This window comes from Lepus europaeus, chromosome 2 (genome assembly GCF_033115175.1).
Source record: "Lepus europaeus isolate LE1 chromosome 2, mLepTim1.pri, whole genome shotgun sequence".
Lineage (NCBI taxonomy): Eukaryota > Metazoa > Chordata > Mammalia > Lagomorpha > Leporidae > Lepus > Lepus europaeus.
The window spans coordinates 54,965,089-54,984,623 of record NC_084828.1 but is presented as its reverse complement, the minus strand read 5'-3'; the positions used below and the strand labels follow the sequence as shown (position 1 = coordinate 54,984,623).

At 46.0% G+C, this 19,535-nt stretch overlaps 1 protein-coding gene across 1 annotated transcript; it reads right to left on the bottom strand.

The window, feature by feature from the left end:
* Positions 1-542: 542 nt before the first annotated feature.
* On the bottom strand, positions 543-19,327 carry LNP1 (leukemia NUP98 fusion partner 1). Its single transcript, XM_062176307.1, has 3 exons — positions 19,005-19,327; positions 4,255-4,485; positions 543-956 (listed from the first exon to the last, which is right to left on the bottom strand). Exons 1-3 carry the CDS (start codon positions 19,158-19,160, stop codon positions 807-809), a joined length of 537 nt encoding a protein of 178 aa, XP_062032291.1. The 5' UTR covers positions 19,161-19,327; the 3' UTR covers positions 543-806.
* Positions 19,328-19,535: the final 208 nt, after the last annotated feature.

Here is a 19,535-nt window from a genome sequence, read left to right as displayed (position 1 = left end):
ACGTCAGCTTTTTAAGTTCTGTCCCCAGGGTCTTATGCTAGTGCTCTTCCCTCCCACCTCCCGAGTTCTCATGCCTTTGGCCTTGGACTGAGTTATAGAATTGGTTTCCCTGATTCTGAGGCCTTTGGACTTGGATTGAGCCAAGCACCAGTTCCTCTAGTTCTCCAGCTTGCAGATAGCCTATTTTTGACTTTTCAGCTTAACTCCATTAAAGGCCCCTTTCCTCATTTCTCTCTTTTTATATCTGTTCTATTGGTCTGCCTCTCTGGAGAACTCTGACGAAGAAAAAAATCCCACCTCAGCATGGTAAGAATTATTTTAGGTAATGCATTAAAACATTCAACATAGTACTTGGCAACTTAATTATCAGTTCTCCTTAAATGATGGCCATTAGACATATTTACATAATGGTTTGTAGTAAGGAAGCAAACTTAGAGTTACATCAATGGCTTTTATTAAGACAATTTGCGAGTTTGATGTACATGGTAAAAGGATTCATCAAGAGGATGTGTGGGTGGCTCTTTACCTTTTTTTGCATTCTCCAAAAATTACTTTATTCTATTAAAATAGCTTGTATTATTTTTATTCCCATAAAAGGGCAAGAAAGCAGATTACACCCTCAGCTGAGACACCAGAAGCAGGTAGAGGGTGTTGCACGTCACCTTGAGGAGCAGCTGTACCAACCGCCCCCCTCAGTCATTAGCATCTGCAGAGACCTTTCACAGCTGCCGCCTAGGCATCCCGAAAGGGAGTCCTGAGGCTCAAAAAACCCTGCAGACCTGTCATCGTGATGTAGAAGCTAAGTACTATTCAGGCCCTTTTTCCATCAGAGGGGCCATGTACGCTTCTCTGTGTTCTTCCTTCATAGAGTTCCTTCTTTCCTCCACTTTCTTTCGGGCTCTCACTTCCATCCTCAGACATTCTCTTTCATTTCTCTCCTTTCGGCTCTCAGGGCCCTGAAAGAGAAGGTTGAGAAATGGGTAGAAATGCACCCACAGAAGGGTATGCTCTGGTTTCAATGAACAATCAGACAAGAGGAGAGCCCTGAGCATTCAGCAGACTTTCACATGTAGCTTTCGGTAATAGATGAACAATCTATATACCTATAGATCTATCTATAGATACATACATAGATAGATATAGATAGATAGATCTACAATCATAGAGAAAAGGAGTAGAGGGAGCAGGGCCGGAGCTGTCCGATCCAAACCCAGGAGCCAGAAGCTTCATCCTGGTCTCCCATGTGGATGCAGGGGCCCAAGCACTTGGGCCATCTCCCACTGCTTTCCCAGGCCATAGCAGAGAGCTGGATTGGGAGTGGAGCAGCCAGGACTTGAATCAGCACCTATATGGGATGCCAGCACTGCATGCGGTGCCTTTCCCCGTTACACCACAGCGCTGGCCCCACTTCTGCTTATTTTTAAAAACAAGTAGGAGCCAACATGGTGGCACAGCAGGAAAAGCCATCGTCTGTGACAGTGGCATCCCAAAGGGCACTGATTCAAGTCCCAGCTGCTCCACTTCCAATCTAGCTCCCTGCTAATGGCCTGGGAGAAGCAGAAGGCAGTCCAACTCTCTGAGCCCATGCCACCCACATGGGAGACCCAGATGAAGATCCTGGCTCCTGGCTTTGCCTGGCCCTACTGTGGCCATTGCAGCCATCTGGGGAGTTAACCAACACGTGGAAGATCTCTCTTTCTCTCTCTCTCTCTCTCTCTCTCTCTCTCTCTCTTTCTCTCTGTCTCTCCCCCCTCCTCTTCTCCTCCTCCTCTCTGACTTTCAAATAAATAAATAAATCTTGAGAAATAAACAAAATATAAACAAGTAGGGGTGGGTATTTGGTGCCATGGTTAATCCACTTCTTGGGATACTCACATCCCATGTCGGAATGCCTAGTTTGAGTCCCTGCTACTCCACTCTACTGATCCAGCCTCCTATAGATGTGCATCTTGGGAAGCAGCAGATGATGACTCAAATATTTGGGTCCCTGCCACCCAACTGGTAGAACTGGAGTGAGTTCCAGACTCCTGGCTTTGGCCTGGCTCAGACCCTATGTACAGTGGGCATTTGGGGAGTGATAGATCTCTGTCTCTCTGGCTCTGGCTCTCAAGTACAATGAAAATACATTTTAAAAATAAATAAGTAAGCAAAATCATTATTCCGCCCTTATTTGAATTGGAAACTTTTGGGAACAACGGGAGTGTCTATCCACTGAACATAGGAAATGGTGAGCGGCAGCCACAAGAGCAGGTCACGACTCAGCCTTGTGAGTCATGGAACTATCTGATGACTGCAGTGGTATCTGCTACTCTTCTGTTTTAGACCTAGATTTCTCCTTCCCACCCTTAACTGTCCACTGATGAAAGTCAGAAAGCAAAACACACAATGAAGCTGAAATACAAGTTATGAATAAATTAAAAATTGGACTGCCAATGCAGCTCATTAGCTCCATCACTTGCATTCATTTGATCAAAATTCCTATTTAGCAGTCATGGATGTCTCTAGTACTTATCAGAGCAATCTAATAAAGAAAATGCAGTGATGATATAGTGATGATTACCTCCAATTTGGCTTTTCCCTTATTGAAAATAAGTACTATCTGAGAAATGCTCTGAAATAATGATCTGTTAATATATTTTCTTACTCATTACTTAAAAACAAAATGTGAAAATTATTATAAGTCAGGGCCAGTATTGTGGCATAGTGGATTAAGCTGCCATCTGCAACACTGGCATCCCATACAGGTTCCAGTTCAAGTTTCGAATGCTCCATTCCAATCTAGTGCTCTGCTAATGTAACTGGGAAAGCAGTGGAGGATGGCCCAAGTGCTTGGGCCCCATGTGGGAGACCCAGATGAAGCTCCTGGCTCCTGACTTCAGTCTGGCCCAGCCCTGGCTGTTGCACCCATTTGGGGAGTGAACCAGTGGATGGAAGACTGTGTGTGTGTGTGTGTGCGCGCGCTCTCCCTTTCTCTCTCACCTTCTCTCCTGTAACTCTGCCTTTCAAATAAATAAGTCTTTTTTAAAAATAAAAATAAAATTATCATGAGTCAACTGATTTTTTAAATACAAAGAATTTAATTTTGTTGGTCCCAATTAGACCACAAAAGTAGTTTCTAGTTATTTTTGATGCTAAAATATGTAAAACTGAAATCTATATATTAGTATACATTTGGTCCCTAAACAACAGATAATATACCTGACTTTAAAATTTACTGATTAGGGGCTGGCACTGTGGCATAGCAGGTAAAGCCGCTGCCTGCAGTGCCAGCATCCCATATAGACGCTGGTTCATGACGCGGCTGCTCCACTCCCAATCCAGCCCTCTGCTATGGCCTGGGAAAGCAGTGGAAAATGGCCCAAGTGCTTGGGCCCTGCATCCACGTGGGAGACCAGGACAAAGCTCCTGGTTCCTTACTTTGGCTCAGCAAAGCTCTGGCTGTTTTGACCATCTGGAAAGTGAACCAGTGAATGGAAACCTTTCTCTCTGTCCCTCCCTCTCTCTGTAACTCTACCTCTCAAATAAATAAATAAAATCTTTAAAAAGATAAAAAAAATAAAAATTAAGTATTTGCTTTACCTACTACATGGTAGCAGCATATTATTATTCCTGTGTTGCAAAATAAAGCAAAAAGGAAAAAAAAATCTACAAAAAAGTATTTTGCTCACCTCCATTCAGTATCAGTGAACATGTTGCAGAGTTTGTGTATCCAGTTTGACATCATCAGTGGAGTTTCCAGTCTCCCTTGCTCCATTCCTCTCCTCTCCCTGTGCTTTCCTGAGGCTCCCAAGAGGAACTGTGAGCACCTGGACTACTCCTATACCTGGATCCTGACCACAGTGTCAGGAGAGTCCCCTCTGTATTTTACTATTATTATTATTATTTAAGTGCAGGGGAACACAACACAATCAGAGGTGTTTTTTCTCCTCTTCAAATAATAAAATGAGAATGCATGACAGTTATTTATACTGAGGTGGATGAAAACAGGCCCAAGAACTGGAGGACTTTGGTAATAAAAGCATTCCTCATGTGGTCCTCTGGGAATTCGTCCTACACCAGATGTCTTCAACAAAAATAACCACTAAAGATACTGTGTTCATGGGGCTGTCTTAAACTAGCTGTCATTTTCCAGAGAGCTCATCATCAAGCTGTGAATGAAGAAGTTAGATTTGTTCTCCTCACACTTGAGAAGCGTGCACCTGTTGGGTTTCCTTTTACACATGGGCTTAAAGATTCAATAGCTCTGTTACATACCAAAGAGACAGAACGTTTAGTTCTAAAGCATAGTTGTTGTTCAAAGGACTCCGAAAATTCCTGAATTTTGGAATGGGACCTTCCTTTCGGTTCCAGTGGTTCCTTGAATGACCCATCCCCGGAGCATTTTCTGTAATCACGCATGTGGGTACGACATCGGAATTCCTGGTCCTCATGAGAATGCCTTCTGGGATGGTGGTCAGATGATGTCATTCGGGGAAGAGCAGGAAACTGGGAATACAAAATTAAAAATTCATAATATAAATAAAAGACTTATAATATTAGCACAGAGGCAGAATACAAACTCCTAAGCAAATCTTCTGAGGAACTCAAATTTTATCTTCTTGATCTGTAGGCCTTCCTCATACAATGAGGCTGTAGTCAATTGCTTAAAACATCAACTTGAACCAGCTTTACTGCTTTCTGCTCTACCTTAAATTGATATGAAAAAATAAATTGCATAAGGATTTTTAAAAATTTTTTATGAAACACTGAGTGACAAATTTATTACATAAAATAACAAATTTAATTTTTTTAAAGATTTACTTACTTATTTAAAAGTCAGAATTACACACAGAGAGAGAAGGAAAGGCAGAGAGAGAGAATAAGAGAGAGAGAAAGAGGTCTTCCATCCACTGGTTCACTCCCCAATTGGCTGCAATGGCCAGAGCTGCACAGATCCAAAGCCAGGATCCAGGAGCTTTTTCCAGGTCTCCCACACAGATGCAGGGGCTCCAGGACTTGAGCCATCTTCTACTGTTTTCACAGGACACAGCAGAGAGCTGGATCTGATGTGGAGCAGCTGGGACTCGAACCAGTGCTGGCACTGCAGGTGCCAGCTTTACCCGCTAAGCCACAGCACCAGCCCCCAATAAATTTATTTTAATGTTTGAGAAATAATCCCATATCAAGTGCCTGGATTCCAATACCCAACTCCAGCACCTTACTCCAGCTTCCCTCCAATGCAGACCCTGGAGGCAACAATGATGGTTCAAGCAATTGGGTCCCTGCCAGCCACATGGGAGATCTGGATTGAATTCTCAGCTTCTGGCACTAGCCTCAATCCAGCCCTAGCTGTTGTGGACATTTAAGGAGTGAATCAGTGGCTAGGAGCTCTGTCTCTTGAACTCTCAAATAAATAAAAAATATAAAAGGAATAATATAAACTTGAATATGTAACTGCTGTATACATTTCCATTGCAAAAGAGCAATGGAAAAAGTAATAAGGAAAAACTACTTAACTATAAAAATGAAGCAATGATGTATCAAAAGTAATATAAACAGGGGCCAACGCCATGGCTCACTTGGTTAATCCTCCACCTGCAACACTGGCATCCCACATGGGCACCGGTTCTAGTCCCAGTTGCTCCTCTTCCAGTCCAGCTCTCTACTGTGGCCTGGGAAGGCAGTGAAGGATGGCCCATGTGCTTGGGACCCTGCACCCACATGGGAGACCAGGAAGAAGCACCTGGCTCCTGGCTTCAGATCGGCACAGTTCCAGCCATAGTAGTCATTTGGGGGGTGAACCAACGGAAGGAAGACCTTTCTCTCTATCTCTTTTTCACTGTCTACAACTCTACCTGTCTAATAAAAAAATATTCTGCAAATAAATAAGTAAATATTATACAATACAGCCAAAGAGGTCATGTAATACAATAATATAAATGTTAAAATCACAATTGGAAAATAAGCAAAGGAACACACAGTCCAGGGAAGTCAAACTCCTTGAAAGAATTATGACACTTGCTCTCTCAACTTCTCTTACTCCCAAACCCACTCCACTATAACTTTTGCACCCATAACTAATTTTGATCGGGATATTGGTCTCTGTACTATTGAATTATGTGCACTTTTTAGTCTCTATTTTAATAATAGCATTAAACTCTATTGTTCCAGGGACCCTTCTGGAAAAACTCTTTTTCCTTGTCTGTTACCAACGCATCCTCTTGCCTTGTCTTTGATCTTTCTGCCGCTTGATTTGGACATATTTGGTCACTTCTTACTCTTATCTGCTCATAACTGGTGGAGTTCCTCAAAGTTATAGACCAGGCTTCCTTACCTTCCTTTCCTTTCTCAGTTGACACCACCCCCCTAAATATCTCATCCCTGGGCTTCAATTTCTAGCTATAATCTGATTTTTCCTAATTTGTATCATTAGCCCAGACTTCCACTCTGAGCTTCTGCCCATTCTGCTTCTCTTCTGTAAATCCCAGGGGCACACAACCTCACTTGTCCAAATCTTTCCTTCTCAGTCCCACTCCTCCAATGCCCCTAACTCAGATGATTCAAAGGTCAAGTCAGTTGTTTTTACCTCTCAAACATATCTCAAAATTATCCACTCCCTCCAACAGCACTATTGGTATGCTGGTAGAAATCATCATTATCTTTTACCCAGATTATAGTAGTAGTTCCCCAACAGTGGCTACCCTGTACCCACTCCCATCCCCTTTATTTCACTGTTCCTACAATAGGAAGAATGGTTAAAACAGCAACAGCAAATTCATACCTGATGACCTTTTTCATTTTGCACCTCAACGCTCAGTGACAGCCTCCTGGCCAGCACAGCACTGATGTGAGTAGTGCTCCCTGCCTGTGATCTCCTCTACGACCTACCCCCTCACCTCCCTAATGGCTCATCATGCTTCAGTCACTGGGGAAACTGTATTTCTGCAAAGAGCTATCCCCACCACTGATTGGTGCAGGCCAGTATCAGATACTCTCCTGGGATATCCCATTTCTCCTTTGTGATACTTATCCCAGCTGTGATTTATAACATAGATAATTTTGTCCAGTGTCTCTCTCCACTGGACTGTACACTCCATTCCACCAAGGGTTAGCAGAGAGCTGGCCCAAAGAACTTTGCCTTAGTTCTAGCATGAGTTCACTAAATATGTGTTGAACGAATGTATGTATAAAGAATGAAAGAGGCCGGCGCCGTGGCTTAACAGGCTAATCCTCTGCCTTGTGGCACCGGCACACCGGGTTCTAGTCCTGGTTGGGGTGCCGGACTCTATCCCGGATGCCCCTCTTCCAGGCCAGCTCTCTGCTATGGCCCGGGAAGGCAGTGGAGGATGGCCCAAGTGCTTGGGCCCTGCACCCGCATGGGAGACCAGGAGAAGCACCTGGCTCTTGGCTTCGGATCAGCACGATGCGCCGGCCGCAGCGGCCATTGGAGGGTGAACCAACGGCAAAAAGGAAGACCTTTCTCTCTGTCTCTCTCCCTCACTATCCACTCTGCCTGTCAAAAAAAAAAAAAAAAAAAGAATGAAAGAAAAAATATCAAATGGCAAAAAAATGTTTATTATGCCAGTTAGAAGTCAACAATAGGTGCCAGTGTTGTGACATAGTGGGTAAAGCTGCTGCATGCAATGCTGGCATCCCATGGCTACTTCACTTCTAATCCAGCTCTCTGCTAATTGCCTGGGGAAAACAGTGGAAGATCTTACTAGTTAAAGTGATCATTTTAACTGCATAACTGATCATAAAGATAGGAATAAGTGTCTGCTAATAATAATAGATAAAATTAAAAAGGAGAGAATAATCTAACATGGGAAGCTGGCTACACAGCAGACTCATAGAATGACAAAAAGCCCTAAACAGTACTCTGGCCTCAGAATCAGCCCTTAAGGCAAAGGGATCTGGCTAAAAAGCCCCTGAGACATTTCAGGCATGAAAAGCCAAGACACTGTGGCAAAAAATTACCTAAATGAAAAACCTCTGTGAGATCCCAGCAGAAGGAATGGGCCATCAGAGAAGAAAGTACCTTTCTCTGAAGGGAGGAGAGAACTTCCACTTTGATTATGGCTCTGTCTAAATACTGACAGAGTCTGTGGATTCAAAAGGCTTCCATAGCCTTGGCAGCTCATGACAAGAGCTTTGGGTGATCACTGACGTCATAAATAAGAGTGTCAATTGTTAAATCAACAACAGGAGTCACTGTGCACTTGCTCCCCAAGTAGGACCTCTGTCCTTAATGAGTTGTACTATGAGAATTAACGGTAAAACTAGTCTTCAAACAGTGCTTTATACTTTGTGTGTCTGTGTGGGTGCAAACTGTTGAAATCTTTATTGGTATAGAGCTGATCTTCTGTATATAAAGATAATTAAAAATGATTGTTAATGAAGAATGGAATGGCCAGCGCCGTGGCTTAACAAGCTAATCCTCCGCCTTGTGGTGCCGGCACACTGGGTTCTAGTCCCGGTTGGGGCACCGGACTCTATCCCGGATGCCCCTCTTCCAGGCCAGTTCTCTGCTATGGCCCGGGAAGGCAGTGGAGGATGGCCCAAGTGCTTGGGCCCTGCACCCGCATGGGAGACCAGGAGAAGCACCTGTCTCCTGGCTTCGGATCAGCACGATGCGCCGGCCTCAGTGGCCATTGGAGGGTGAACCAACAGCAAAAAGGAAGACCTTTCTCTCTGTCTCCCTCTCACTATCCACTCTGCCTGTCAAAAAAAAAAAAAAAAAGAATGGAATGAGAAAGGCCGGTGCTGTGGCGTAGCGGGTAAGGCTGCCGTCTAAAGTGCCAGCTTTCCATATGGGCACCAGTTTGAGACCTGGCTGCTCCATTTCCAATATAGCTCTCTGCTATGACCTGGGAAAGCAGTAGAATATAGCCCAAGTCCTTGGGCCCCTGCACCTGTGTGGGAAACCTGGAAGAAGCTCCTGGCTCCTGGCTTCTGATTGGTGCAGCTCCAGCCATTGCGGCCCTTTGGGGAGTGAACCAGCGGATGGAAGACCTCTCTCTTTCTCTCTCTCTCTCTCTCTCTCTGCCTTTCCTTCTCTCTCTGTGTAACTCTGACTTTCAAATAAATAAATAAATCTTTAAAAGAAAAAAAAAAAGAATGGGATGGGAGAGGGATTAGGAAGTGGGATGGGAGTGGGGGTGGAAGGGCGGGTACGGGGGGAAGAACCACTATATTCCAAAGGATGTAACTACGAAATTTATATTTATTAAACAAAAGCCTTCTAGAGAGAGAGAGAGAGGAAGAGAGAGAGAGAGAGAAAGAGAAAGAAAGAGAGAAAGAGAGGAGGAAGGAAGGAAGGAAGGAAGGAAGGAAGGAAGGAAGGAAGGAAGGAAGGAAGGAAGGAAGGAAGGAAGGAAAGCAGTGGAAGATGGCCCATGTGCTTGGGCCCCTGCTACCAAGGTGGGAGACATGAAAGAAGCTCCTGGCTCCTGACTTTGGTCTGGCCCAGACTTGGCCTTTGTGCCAATCTGAAGAATGAACTAGCAGGTGGAAGTTTTCTCTCTCTCTCCTTCTCTGTCATTCAGCCTTTCAAATAAACAAAAATCAACCTTGAAAAAAAGAAAGCAAACTTTTGGTAATATATGTCAGAAGATTTGAAGTTTTGTCTACTGAGACCCAGTAAGAGCATCCTGTTATAGGTTGAACTGTGTTCCCCAAAAATTCGTATGTTGCAGCCCTAACCCCCAGGACTTCAGAATGTGACTGTATTTGGCAGTAGGGCCTCTAAAGAGGTGATCAAGTTAAAACAAGAGCTTTATGGTGAATCCTCATTCAGTCTAGTGCCTTACAAGAGTAAATTTGGGGCCGGCGCCATGGCTTAACAGGCTAATCCTCCGCCTTGTGGCGCCGGCACACTGGGTTCTAGTCCCGGTTGGGGTGCCGGATTCTGTCCTGGTTGCCCCTCTTCCAGGCCAGCTCTCTGCTATGGCCCGGGAAGGCAGTGGAGGATGGCCCAAGTGCTTGGGCCCTGCACCCCATGGGAGACCAGGAGAAGCACCTGGCTCCTGGCTTCGGATCAGTGTGATGCACCGGCCACAGCGGTCATTGGAGGGTGAACCAACAGCAAAAAGGAAGACCTTTCTCTCTGTCTCTCTCTCTCACTATCCACTCTGCCTGTCAAAAAAAAAAAAAAAAAAAGAGTAAATTTGGACACACAGGGTCCGGTGCTGTAGCATAGGGGGTTAAAACCCTGGCCTAGGCCGGCGCCGTGGCTTAACAGGCTAATCCTCCACCTTGTGGCGCCAGCACACTGGGCTCTAGTCCCGGTTGGGACGCCAGATTCTATCCCGGATGCCCCTCTTCCAGGCCAGCTCTCTGCTATGGCCCAGGAAGGCAGTGGAGGATGGCCCAAGTGCTTGGGCCCCTGCACCCACATGGGAGACCAGGAGGGAGCACCTGGCTCCTGGCTTCGGATAGGTGCAGCGCCGGCCATGGTGGCCATTTGGGGAGTGAACCAACGGAAGGAAGACCTTTCTCCTTGTCTCTCTCTCTCACTGTCTATAACTCTACCTGTCAAATAAAAATAAATAAATTTCTGTTGCTCAGCCACTCTTCTGTGATACTTTGTCATGGCAGCCCTAGCAAACTAATGCATGTGTCTGGAAACTTACTCTCAAACAATAGTCAAAAGATGGGCAGTGATTCATAGAGCTGCTGAGATATTTGAGATAAATACATGCATATAAGTCCATTTCCTGTAGGCTGGTAATGGTGCCAGGTGCTATGGATAAGGGAGGGAACAAAATGAGCACAGTATTCCCTACTCAGAGTTCATGTTTACAAGGGAGATAGGCATTTTAAAAAATAGGGCAAAGGCCTATGACCTTGGTTCAATGCTATGAGAGCAAAGTTCAAGCTGCAATGAGAGGGCAAACAGGGTTAAACTTTGGATGATGGCACTTCAAGAAGTTAGTGCAACATGGAATTAAAAGCTATGGTTTCCTTGGTGCAAAAAAAAAAAAATCGAAATCCATGGAGAGTTTCATAATGCACATTTTCCATAAATTTTTTAAAGACCCTATGTATGCATTGATTTCAGTGTTTTTTGGTTTTTTGTTTGTGTTTCGTTTTCTTTTGCAACACAGCAAACTCATCTTTTAGTTCTATCTTCCACAAACTTTTTGAAGTGCCCTATATTTGAATGGGTGTTGAGGGGTCTGGAAAGATGAGGAGAGACTTGTGTAAATGTGTGATTATTAGACGACCATCTACAGGATGAACAGGGGCTCATTAGGGGACTGAGTCACTAGCGTGGGAGCTTGCTGGCATGGAAGGAAGGCTTAGTAGGGCTGGGGAGGCAGAGCGCATGGGAGGAAGGAAGAGGGTGGGACTGGGGAGGCTCTGAGGGATTTGCAGTAGGGTGGATCTCAAGCTCCACAACATGAAAACACTCCAGCTGCAGCAAAGACTTTCTCTGTGACACGGGATCATTTTCTTCCCTCTCCTTTTTAATATTTCTCTAGTTTCCCACAATGATCACGTATTATATCATCAGAACAAAATAATATTTTAAAAAGTTGAGACTGAGAGTGAAATGCAGATGTTTGTTCGAATATCCTCATCCATCTGGGAGCCCGAAAAGAACTGCCAAGAGTTTTGCTTACAATATAAACATAGACTTCATGGCTCTTTATATCAGATAGATGTTTCAGTTTGCCTCTTTGCTCTGGTGAAAGACATTGTGCAGAGTGGGCTTAAGAGTGACCTCCAATTGGTTACAAGGAAAAGGGCTCCCTTTTAAAAATGTTCACAAGCTGTGCAACTGCTTAACATAAGTTATCTCCATAAGTCATGAAAAACTGTTGCAAATAGCTTTAAATAGGCTTATACCTCTCTCTTCCACTCTTTGAAGCAGGCTCTGACTCTTCGGGTCTTCTCACACTGAGCTCACCCTGGGCTCCTGGCCCACAAGGCCACAGTGTACAGAGGGCACTGCCTGTCCATGCAGTGACTGCCCAGTGCACAAAATCTGACAACACAGGAATGTTCTAGACAGCATAGCTACTTCCACTGTGACCTCAGAACAAGAATCTCTGTCTTACGTTCTCATTTAAAGAGAAAGTGGCTTTGAGGACAATAAAACTGTTCTGTCTGCTGCTATAACGATGGAGATGTGCCATTTATGTCCCAATCCATAAAGGTACAACACCAAGAGTAAACCCTAAAAGAGTCTGTGGACTCCAGGTGATGATGCGACCTCAGTGAGTCCATCCATTGTGACAAATGGACCACTGAGGTACAGGAGGTTGATAATAGGGAAGGCTGTGCTGTGTGGAGGTAAACAGGAAATCTCTGTATCTTCTGCTCAGTATTGCTGGGGCTCTAAAACTGCTCCCCTCCCCCCACCTGACCTCCCCAAAGTCTTCTTTTTTAAGTGTCAATAAACCCTAAAAGGAATGGGGGAGGGTTGTGCTCTTCAACCCAAGAGCTTATTGTCTTGATGTTCTTTACACTGACATTAATTGCAGTCACCCTCAGGTTGTACCCCTCTTGCTGTCAAGCGAATGACTGACAGCAACTGAGACACTCTGCGGAGAAAGACTCAGGTGCTGGGATAGTAAGACCTGAGTACTAGAGCACTCAGACCAGATTCTTGATCTGTAACCCCAGAACAAAGTCTACAGCAGGCTCATCCTTTTCCCTTTTTATTTATTTATTTACTTGGCAGGTAGAGTTATAGACAGTGAGAGAGAGAGACAGAGAGAAAGGGCTTGCTTCCATTGGCTCACTCCCCAGATGGCCACCACGGCTGGCACTGCGCCAATCCAAAGCCAGGAGCCAGGTACTTCTCCTGGTCTCCCATGCGGGTGCAGGGCCCAGGGACCTGGGCCATCCTCCACTGCCCTCCCAGGCCACAGCAGAGAGGTGGACTGGAAGAGGAGCAACAGGGACAGGAACCAGTGCTCATATGGGATTCCGGCGCCGCAGGCGGAGCATTAACCAAGTGAGCCACCGTTCCGGCCCCTCATCCTTTTCCCTTTTAGAGAAGAGAACAGCGAATCTCAGTGGGGCTAAGTGACTTGCCTGAGATTTCCCTGAGTAGTGACTTTATTGGAGAGACAGAGTGACACATCTAAGCATGTCACATATCATTCCCAGATTTGCGATCCTAAGCCTTTTATCCTCAACTGCCTCCATTTCTATGTGAAACTGCCTGGAACATGATTTTTAGCATCAACAGCAAGAACAATTTTAACAAAATTCTATTACAAAAGTAATAATAAGGCCAACGCCATGGCTCAACAGGCTAATCCTCCGCCTTGCGGCGCCAGCACACCAGGTTCTAGTCCCGGTTGGGGCACCAGATTCTGTCCCGGTTGCCCCTCTTCCAGGCCAGCTCTCTGCTATGGCCAGGGAGTGCAGTGGAGGATGGCCCAGGTCCTTGGGCCCTGCACCCCATGGGAGACCAGGAGAAGCACCTGGCTCCTGCCTTCGGATCAGCACGGTGCGCCGGCCGCAGCACGCCGGCCACGGCAGCCATTGGAGGGTGAACCAACAGCAAAAAGGAAGACCTTTCTCTCTGTCTCTCTCTCTCTCACTGTCCACTCTGCCTGTAAAAAATAAATAATAATAATAATAATTTGGAGGTCTTTAGTAATTGGTCCAAAATAATGTTATATGAGGAATATTTTATAATGGTCTGAAGCTATCTTCAGAGCCAATGAGCTGACTAGCTATACATGCAAACAGCATCAGGAAAAACAAACATCCAGTGTTCAACTGGTAAAAGGTAGCTCTTTTTGAAGTCATAGAGAGGGGCCAGAGCCGTGACTCACTTGGTTAATCCTCCGCCTGTGGTGCCGGCATCCCATATGGGCGCCAGTTCTAGTCCCGGTTGCTCCTCTTCCAGTCCAGCTCTCTGCTATGGCCCGGGAAGGCAGTGGAGGATGGCCCAAGTGCTTGGGCCCTGCACCCGCATGGGAGACCAGGAGGAAGCACCTGGCTCCTGGCTTTGTATCGGCGCGCTGGCCGTAGCAACCATTTGGGATTTGGGGGGTGAACTAATGGAAGGAAGACCTTTCTCTCTCTCTCTCTCTCTCTCTCTCTCTCTCTCTCTCTCTCTCTCTCTCTTCCTCTCTCTCACTGTCAAATTCTATCTGTCAAATAAAAAAAAAAAGAAGTCTTTGAGAACAGATTGATAACATGCAGTTGATGTTCTTTAAGGAAATGCTTTAAATTGATCGGCAAAACAATTTTTTTTTTCATTTGGGAAATGAACACACACTGCTCTGACAGACTGTTGCAGAATCAACACAAAACTGTCACCAAGACCCTGTCAAAGGAGAGCCATCAGGAGACCCTCCACGGAGTTCATGATACTCCATGCCTCAGGATCCGGGAGTCTTCTGCTAGAGGAGAGTCTGAGAACTCATTTCACACATTCAGAAGCTGTAGTCATCAAACTGAGCCCATCGAAACCCCATGCCACTGAGCTCATAGCCCCAGATGACAGCAAATTCATAGTGATGTCTCCCCCACTATGTTCTCTATTGGCTGAACATCGTTCTCATTATGAACACATGTAAATCAACTCGGGCTGTCATAAAAAAAGAACCATACACTGGGTGGCTTAGATAATAGAAAAGTATTCCTCAGTTCTGGAGACTGAGGAGATCAAGAGTGCAATTCTGGGTCATTCTGTCCCTGATGAGGGCTCTGTTTGGTGCAGATGGCTGCCTTCTCATTGTGTCCTCACCTGACTTCTTTTTCTTACAAAATTTCGTTTATTTATTTGAATGGCAGTACAGACAGACAGAGAGCTCCTATGCCCTGGTCCCATTCACCAAATAGTCACAATGGCCAGGGCCAGGTAGACTGAAAGCCAGGAGTCAGGAACTCAGTCTGGGTTCTCTATAAGTGGCAGAGACCCAACATCTTGAGCCATCACCTGCTGCCTCCCAGAGTATGCATTAGCAGGAAGCTGGCATCCAGGGCAGAGTCAGGACTCAAATTCAGGCTCTCTGATTTGAGATGTGGGCTTCCCAACAAGTGTCTTAACTGCTAGGCCAAACACCCACCGCTCGTGATCTTTTCTCTGAGTGTGTATGTCAAAGGGTTGGGGGGCTGGGGGCAGGAGGCTACAGAGAAAGGGAGAAAGTATCTCTTCTATGGTATCTCTTCTCATGAAGGCATGAATCCTATCAGACTGTGACTGCACTGTCATGATCACATCTAACCTTAATTACCTCCCAGATGTCCTGTCTCCAAATATCATCAGGGATCAGGGCTTCAGTTTATGAATGGTGAGAGAAGCACAGAACAGGTGTCTTTTGCCAATCATCTTCTTGACAGGCAGAGTGGACAGTGAGAGAGAGAGACAGAAAGGTTTTCCTTTTTGCCGTTGGTTCACCCTCCAATGGCCGCCGTGGTAGGCGCGCTGCAACCGGCTCACTGCGCTGATCCGATGGCAGGAGCCAGGTGCTTATCCTGGTCTCCCATGGGGTGCAGGGCCCAAGCACCTGGGCCATCCTCCACTGCACTCCCGGGCCACAGCAGAGAGCTGGCCTGGAAGAGGGGCAATCGGGACAGAATCTGGTGCCCGAACGGGACTAGAACCCGGTGTGCCGGCGCCACAAGGCGGAGGATTAGCCTAGTGAGCCGCGGCGCCGGCCCAGCCAATCATCTTCAATATCCCCTAAGTGATATAAAAGAGAAATTCTACAGGGTGGGCATTTGGCCTAGAGGTTAAGATGCCCACTTCCTGTATCAGAGTGCTAGGGTTCGATTCCAAATGTTGCTCCAGATTCCGGCTTCCTGCTCGTGCAGACCCTAGGAGGCAGCAGGCTCAAGTAGTTGAGTCCCTGGCATCCATGAAAGAGCTTGGATTGAGTTCCCTGCTCCTGGCTCCAGCCATAGGCTTAGCCCCAGCAGTCGCAGATGGGCCTTCAGAGAGTAAAGTGGTGGGTGGGCATGCTCTCTCTCCCTAGTATATTTTTTTTAAAAGAGAAGCATTAAAGGGGCTGGTGCTGTGGCATAGTGGGTAAAGCTGCCATCTGTAGTACCAGCATCCCATATGGGTGCCGATTCATGTCCCAGCTGATCCACTTCCAATCCAGCTCTCTGTTATGGCCTGGGAAAGCAGTGGAAGATGGCCCAAGTCCTTGGGTCTCAGCACCCATGTGGGAGACCCAGAAGAAGCTCCTGGCTCCTGACTTTGGATCAGTGCAGCTCCAGCCATTGCGGCCAATTGGGGGTTGAACCAACAGATGAAAGACCTCTCTCTCTCTCTCTCTCTCTCTTTGTAACTCAGACTTTCAAATAAAATAATCTTTAATAAAAAATAAAGGAGACGCACTAAAGACATTGAGGGAAAGGTAAGATGAAAAACTCTGGAACTTTTGCAATAATTACCTGACAGTATCTAAAAAAAAATTCCAATTTCCAACATCCATGATTAATAACAAGCATTACACTGTTCTGAACACTTTATGTAAATTACTCATTGAATCTTCACAAAAAGTTAAGCACACAAGTACAGATTCACTTTAGGGGTATACAATGGTCTGAAGTGTCCTAAATTTAGTGACAAGGGCGTGAGGATGCAGAAGGGAAAGATAAAGGAAGTTAAGCAATCACACCTGCAGGTGAAAACAACAACAGAGTCCCTGGATGCATGTTGAAACCTTGATTTATCTTCCGTCCAGGTCAACCAAGAGTGGCCCTGTGCCCAGTTCCAGCCTGTACCCTCAAGCAGTGCAGAAGTAACAGTCAGATCTCCTTCTCAAGGGCCCTCCTATCTCAAAGCATGCCCCATGTTCTCCCTCCCCTCTTAGTAGAGGCTTGGTATAAGCAATGCTTTCCTTACCCAAATTTTATAAAAATACTCTTAGCTCTAGGTTCTATGGACATTTTTTCCAACTGCTGTTTAGGCTTGCTGCTGCTAAGTTGTAGAAATTTGCCCCAGGACCTGCTCCTTTTCCTGGCTAGCTTAATAAACCCTTTTATTGGCCGGCGCCGTGGCTTAACAGGCTAATCCTCTGCCTTGCGGCGCCGGCACACCGGGTTCTAGTCCCGGTCGGCACTGATCCTGTCCCGGTTGCCCCTCTTCCAGGCCAGCTCTCTGCTGTGGCCAGGGAGTGCAGTGGAGGATGGCCCAAGTGCTTGGGCCCTGCACCCCATGGGAGACCAGGAGAAGCACCTGGCTCCTGCCATTGGAACAGCGCGGTGCGCTGGCCACAGCGCGCCTACCACGGCGGCCATTGGAGGGTGAACCAACGGCAAAAAGGAAGACCTTTCTCTCTGTCTCCCTGTACTGTCCACTCTGCCTGTCCAAAAAAAAAAGAAAAAAAAAAGAAATAAACCCTTTTATTTCAGAAATCCCTTGGTCTCAACAGTTTTGGTTAAACAATAGCATTGCATAAATAGAGAAGGAAAAATTGGAGACTCTATTTACTGGGGCTCTGCCCCTATCCCCTTGGGTCCTCTGATTTATGTTCTTTGCTTCTCTTTCTCTATTCAGTCAGATTGCAATGTTGTGTCTTCCTCCATAACTTTCTGCATGGTAGTCGGATAATTATGAAACTCATTTTTGATACAGGGAATCTAAACAGGTTAATTCAGCCAAATGCTCAAGGCAAGGTCAAGCAGAAAAAGATGTCATATGGATGCCATTTAAAAGTGTTGCACAAAAATTCTGTTACTCCTCAATAGCTTAGCATAAACATTTTTGCAACCTAAACATGGATCCTTTAAAGAGGGTGGATTATCTAAGTTTTCAAAGTCTGATAGGTGCTCGAGTTTATCTAAGAAACTATTTTGTAAGCCATGTTTCCTGCTTTGTTTTCATATTTTCTGCAGCTTCAAGGCGCTACAGGATAATAAATATTATAGCACAGCTTTTCTGTTTATGGCTGTTTTTCATATCTGGAAACTGGAAACCAGTCGTATTCCTGGTTCACACATTATGGCTGCTTCACTCAGTGTGGGACATCAGAGATAAAATGGAGAGCGTGAAAAGCAGGTGTTTATTTCACAATAGAATCCTAGAAAGTCAGAGCTAGAAAGGTACTTGGGGATCACCCAGTCCAACTTCCTTTTCTCTTAAGAAACCTGAAGTTCAAAGAAATGTTGAGACTTGTCCTTTGTTCCCAAACTATGTACTTGGTAAAAGGTCTGTTCTAAAATATTTTGTGTCTCAAAGAGGCTCTCATTCTTCAAACTTGCTGATCACTGGCAGTCAAAAAGGTTGCCTTACAGCATCTTACTAGACCTGACAGGCATCACGCACCTGAGAATGCTGAAGCAAAAAATCAAATCCAGTTTACCCCAGTTCTTAGTTCTGGGTTGGCAGGAGTAGGGGCTTAAGGAGTAGTCTCCAGTGGCGGGGATTCTAAGTGGTGTGTGGAAAAAGAAAAGCCACGCGAGTGCTGTGTGACTGAAGCAGCAGACTTGCGTGTCTGCCGTGGAGCCTGCTAGCACTGCAGTGGAGCAGAGGGAACTGCTCCCGTGCCTGCTGCCGCGCCACCACACCTGGCCAGGTCCGCCCAGCCCCTCTTAGGGGCTTCCCTGCTGGCGTCTTGCTCCCCGTCACCTGGTGCCCTGCTTAGCCATTGAGTGGTAGTGCTGAGGGCAGGAGAACCTGGGCTCCCTCTCCCACCAAGAAAGCAAATGGGAACCAGAGAGGGAAAGTATATCCAAATAATCAGAAGTTACATGGAATTTGTTCTTTGGAGGCCCACGGAAGCACTGGGGCCGTTTCAGTATTTCAAAAAGGCACGTTGATCCACAACACTACTCAGACTATCACATCTGAGGCTTATCAGGAGCTCTGAACAGCAGCTAAAAATAGCTGAGATTACTAAAAATGAAGTTATCGCTACCTAACACATGAACGCCAGGCCCCTTGAGGGACCAGATCAAATGAGAAAAGGGATGATTGAGGGTATTCACACAAAAAAGGTTTGCAAGTACTGATTTTAAACCAAAGGACGCATTTTCAAATGACCCAGGAGAACCACCCGCCCCCTCCCCATGCCAGCTCTCCTGGTTCCATGACAATAACTCACTGGACAGGGCAGGGAGGCTTTCCTGTCACTGGCGTCCCGTGGCCGGCGCCGCTCCCGGACAGCTCTCTCCTCCTCCTCTCTCCAGCTGTGCCCCCAGAAGCTGCTCATCCATTTGGCAAAAGATACATCATCATCATCCTCGTCTTTGTGCTCCATGCAAAGGTGATGCAGAATCTTGAAGGCCTGTCCCTAAATCTGACAGAGGGAAATAGCACCCAACAGGGCTGGACTGATGAAAGGCAGGAGCTCCCCCAAGACAAAATGAAACTGGTCTTTTTCAATGGTCTCTGATAATGGCATCCTTAAAGGAGAAAGATTTACTAAACAACCACTTCATCATCAGGCAGCCTTGGGCAATGTCTATTTATAAATTGTGCAGCCCACATTCCCCTCCCCCTTGTCTTTTTAAATTGAGAGGCTTTTTAATCCTGCCATGGCTGGGGCTTGTGCCTCACAGCCTAAGGGTAGGAAGCACAGTCCACTGCCTGGTTTTTCTCGGCGCTTTGCTGCCCATGGCATGTGCTGGCATCT

Bases quoted from the DNA above. Each gene is read 5' to 3' on its own strand.
- LNP1 (XM_062176307.1), bottom strand. From the start codon at position 19,160: ATGGAGCACAAAGACGAGGATGATGATGATGTATCTTTTGCCAAATGG. The intron at 4,486-19,004 runs GTGAGTTATTGT...TTGTATTCCCAG, and splicing joins AAGCCTCCCTGCCCTGTCCA to TTTCCTGCTCTTCCCCGAAT. The intron at 957-4,254 runs GTATGTAACAGA...CTTCTCTTTCAG, and splicing joins CTAAACGTTCTGTCTCTTTG to GGCCCTGAGAGCCGAAAGGA.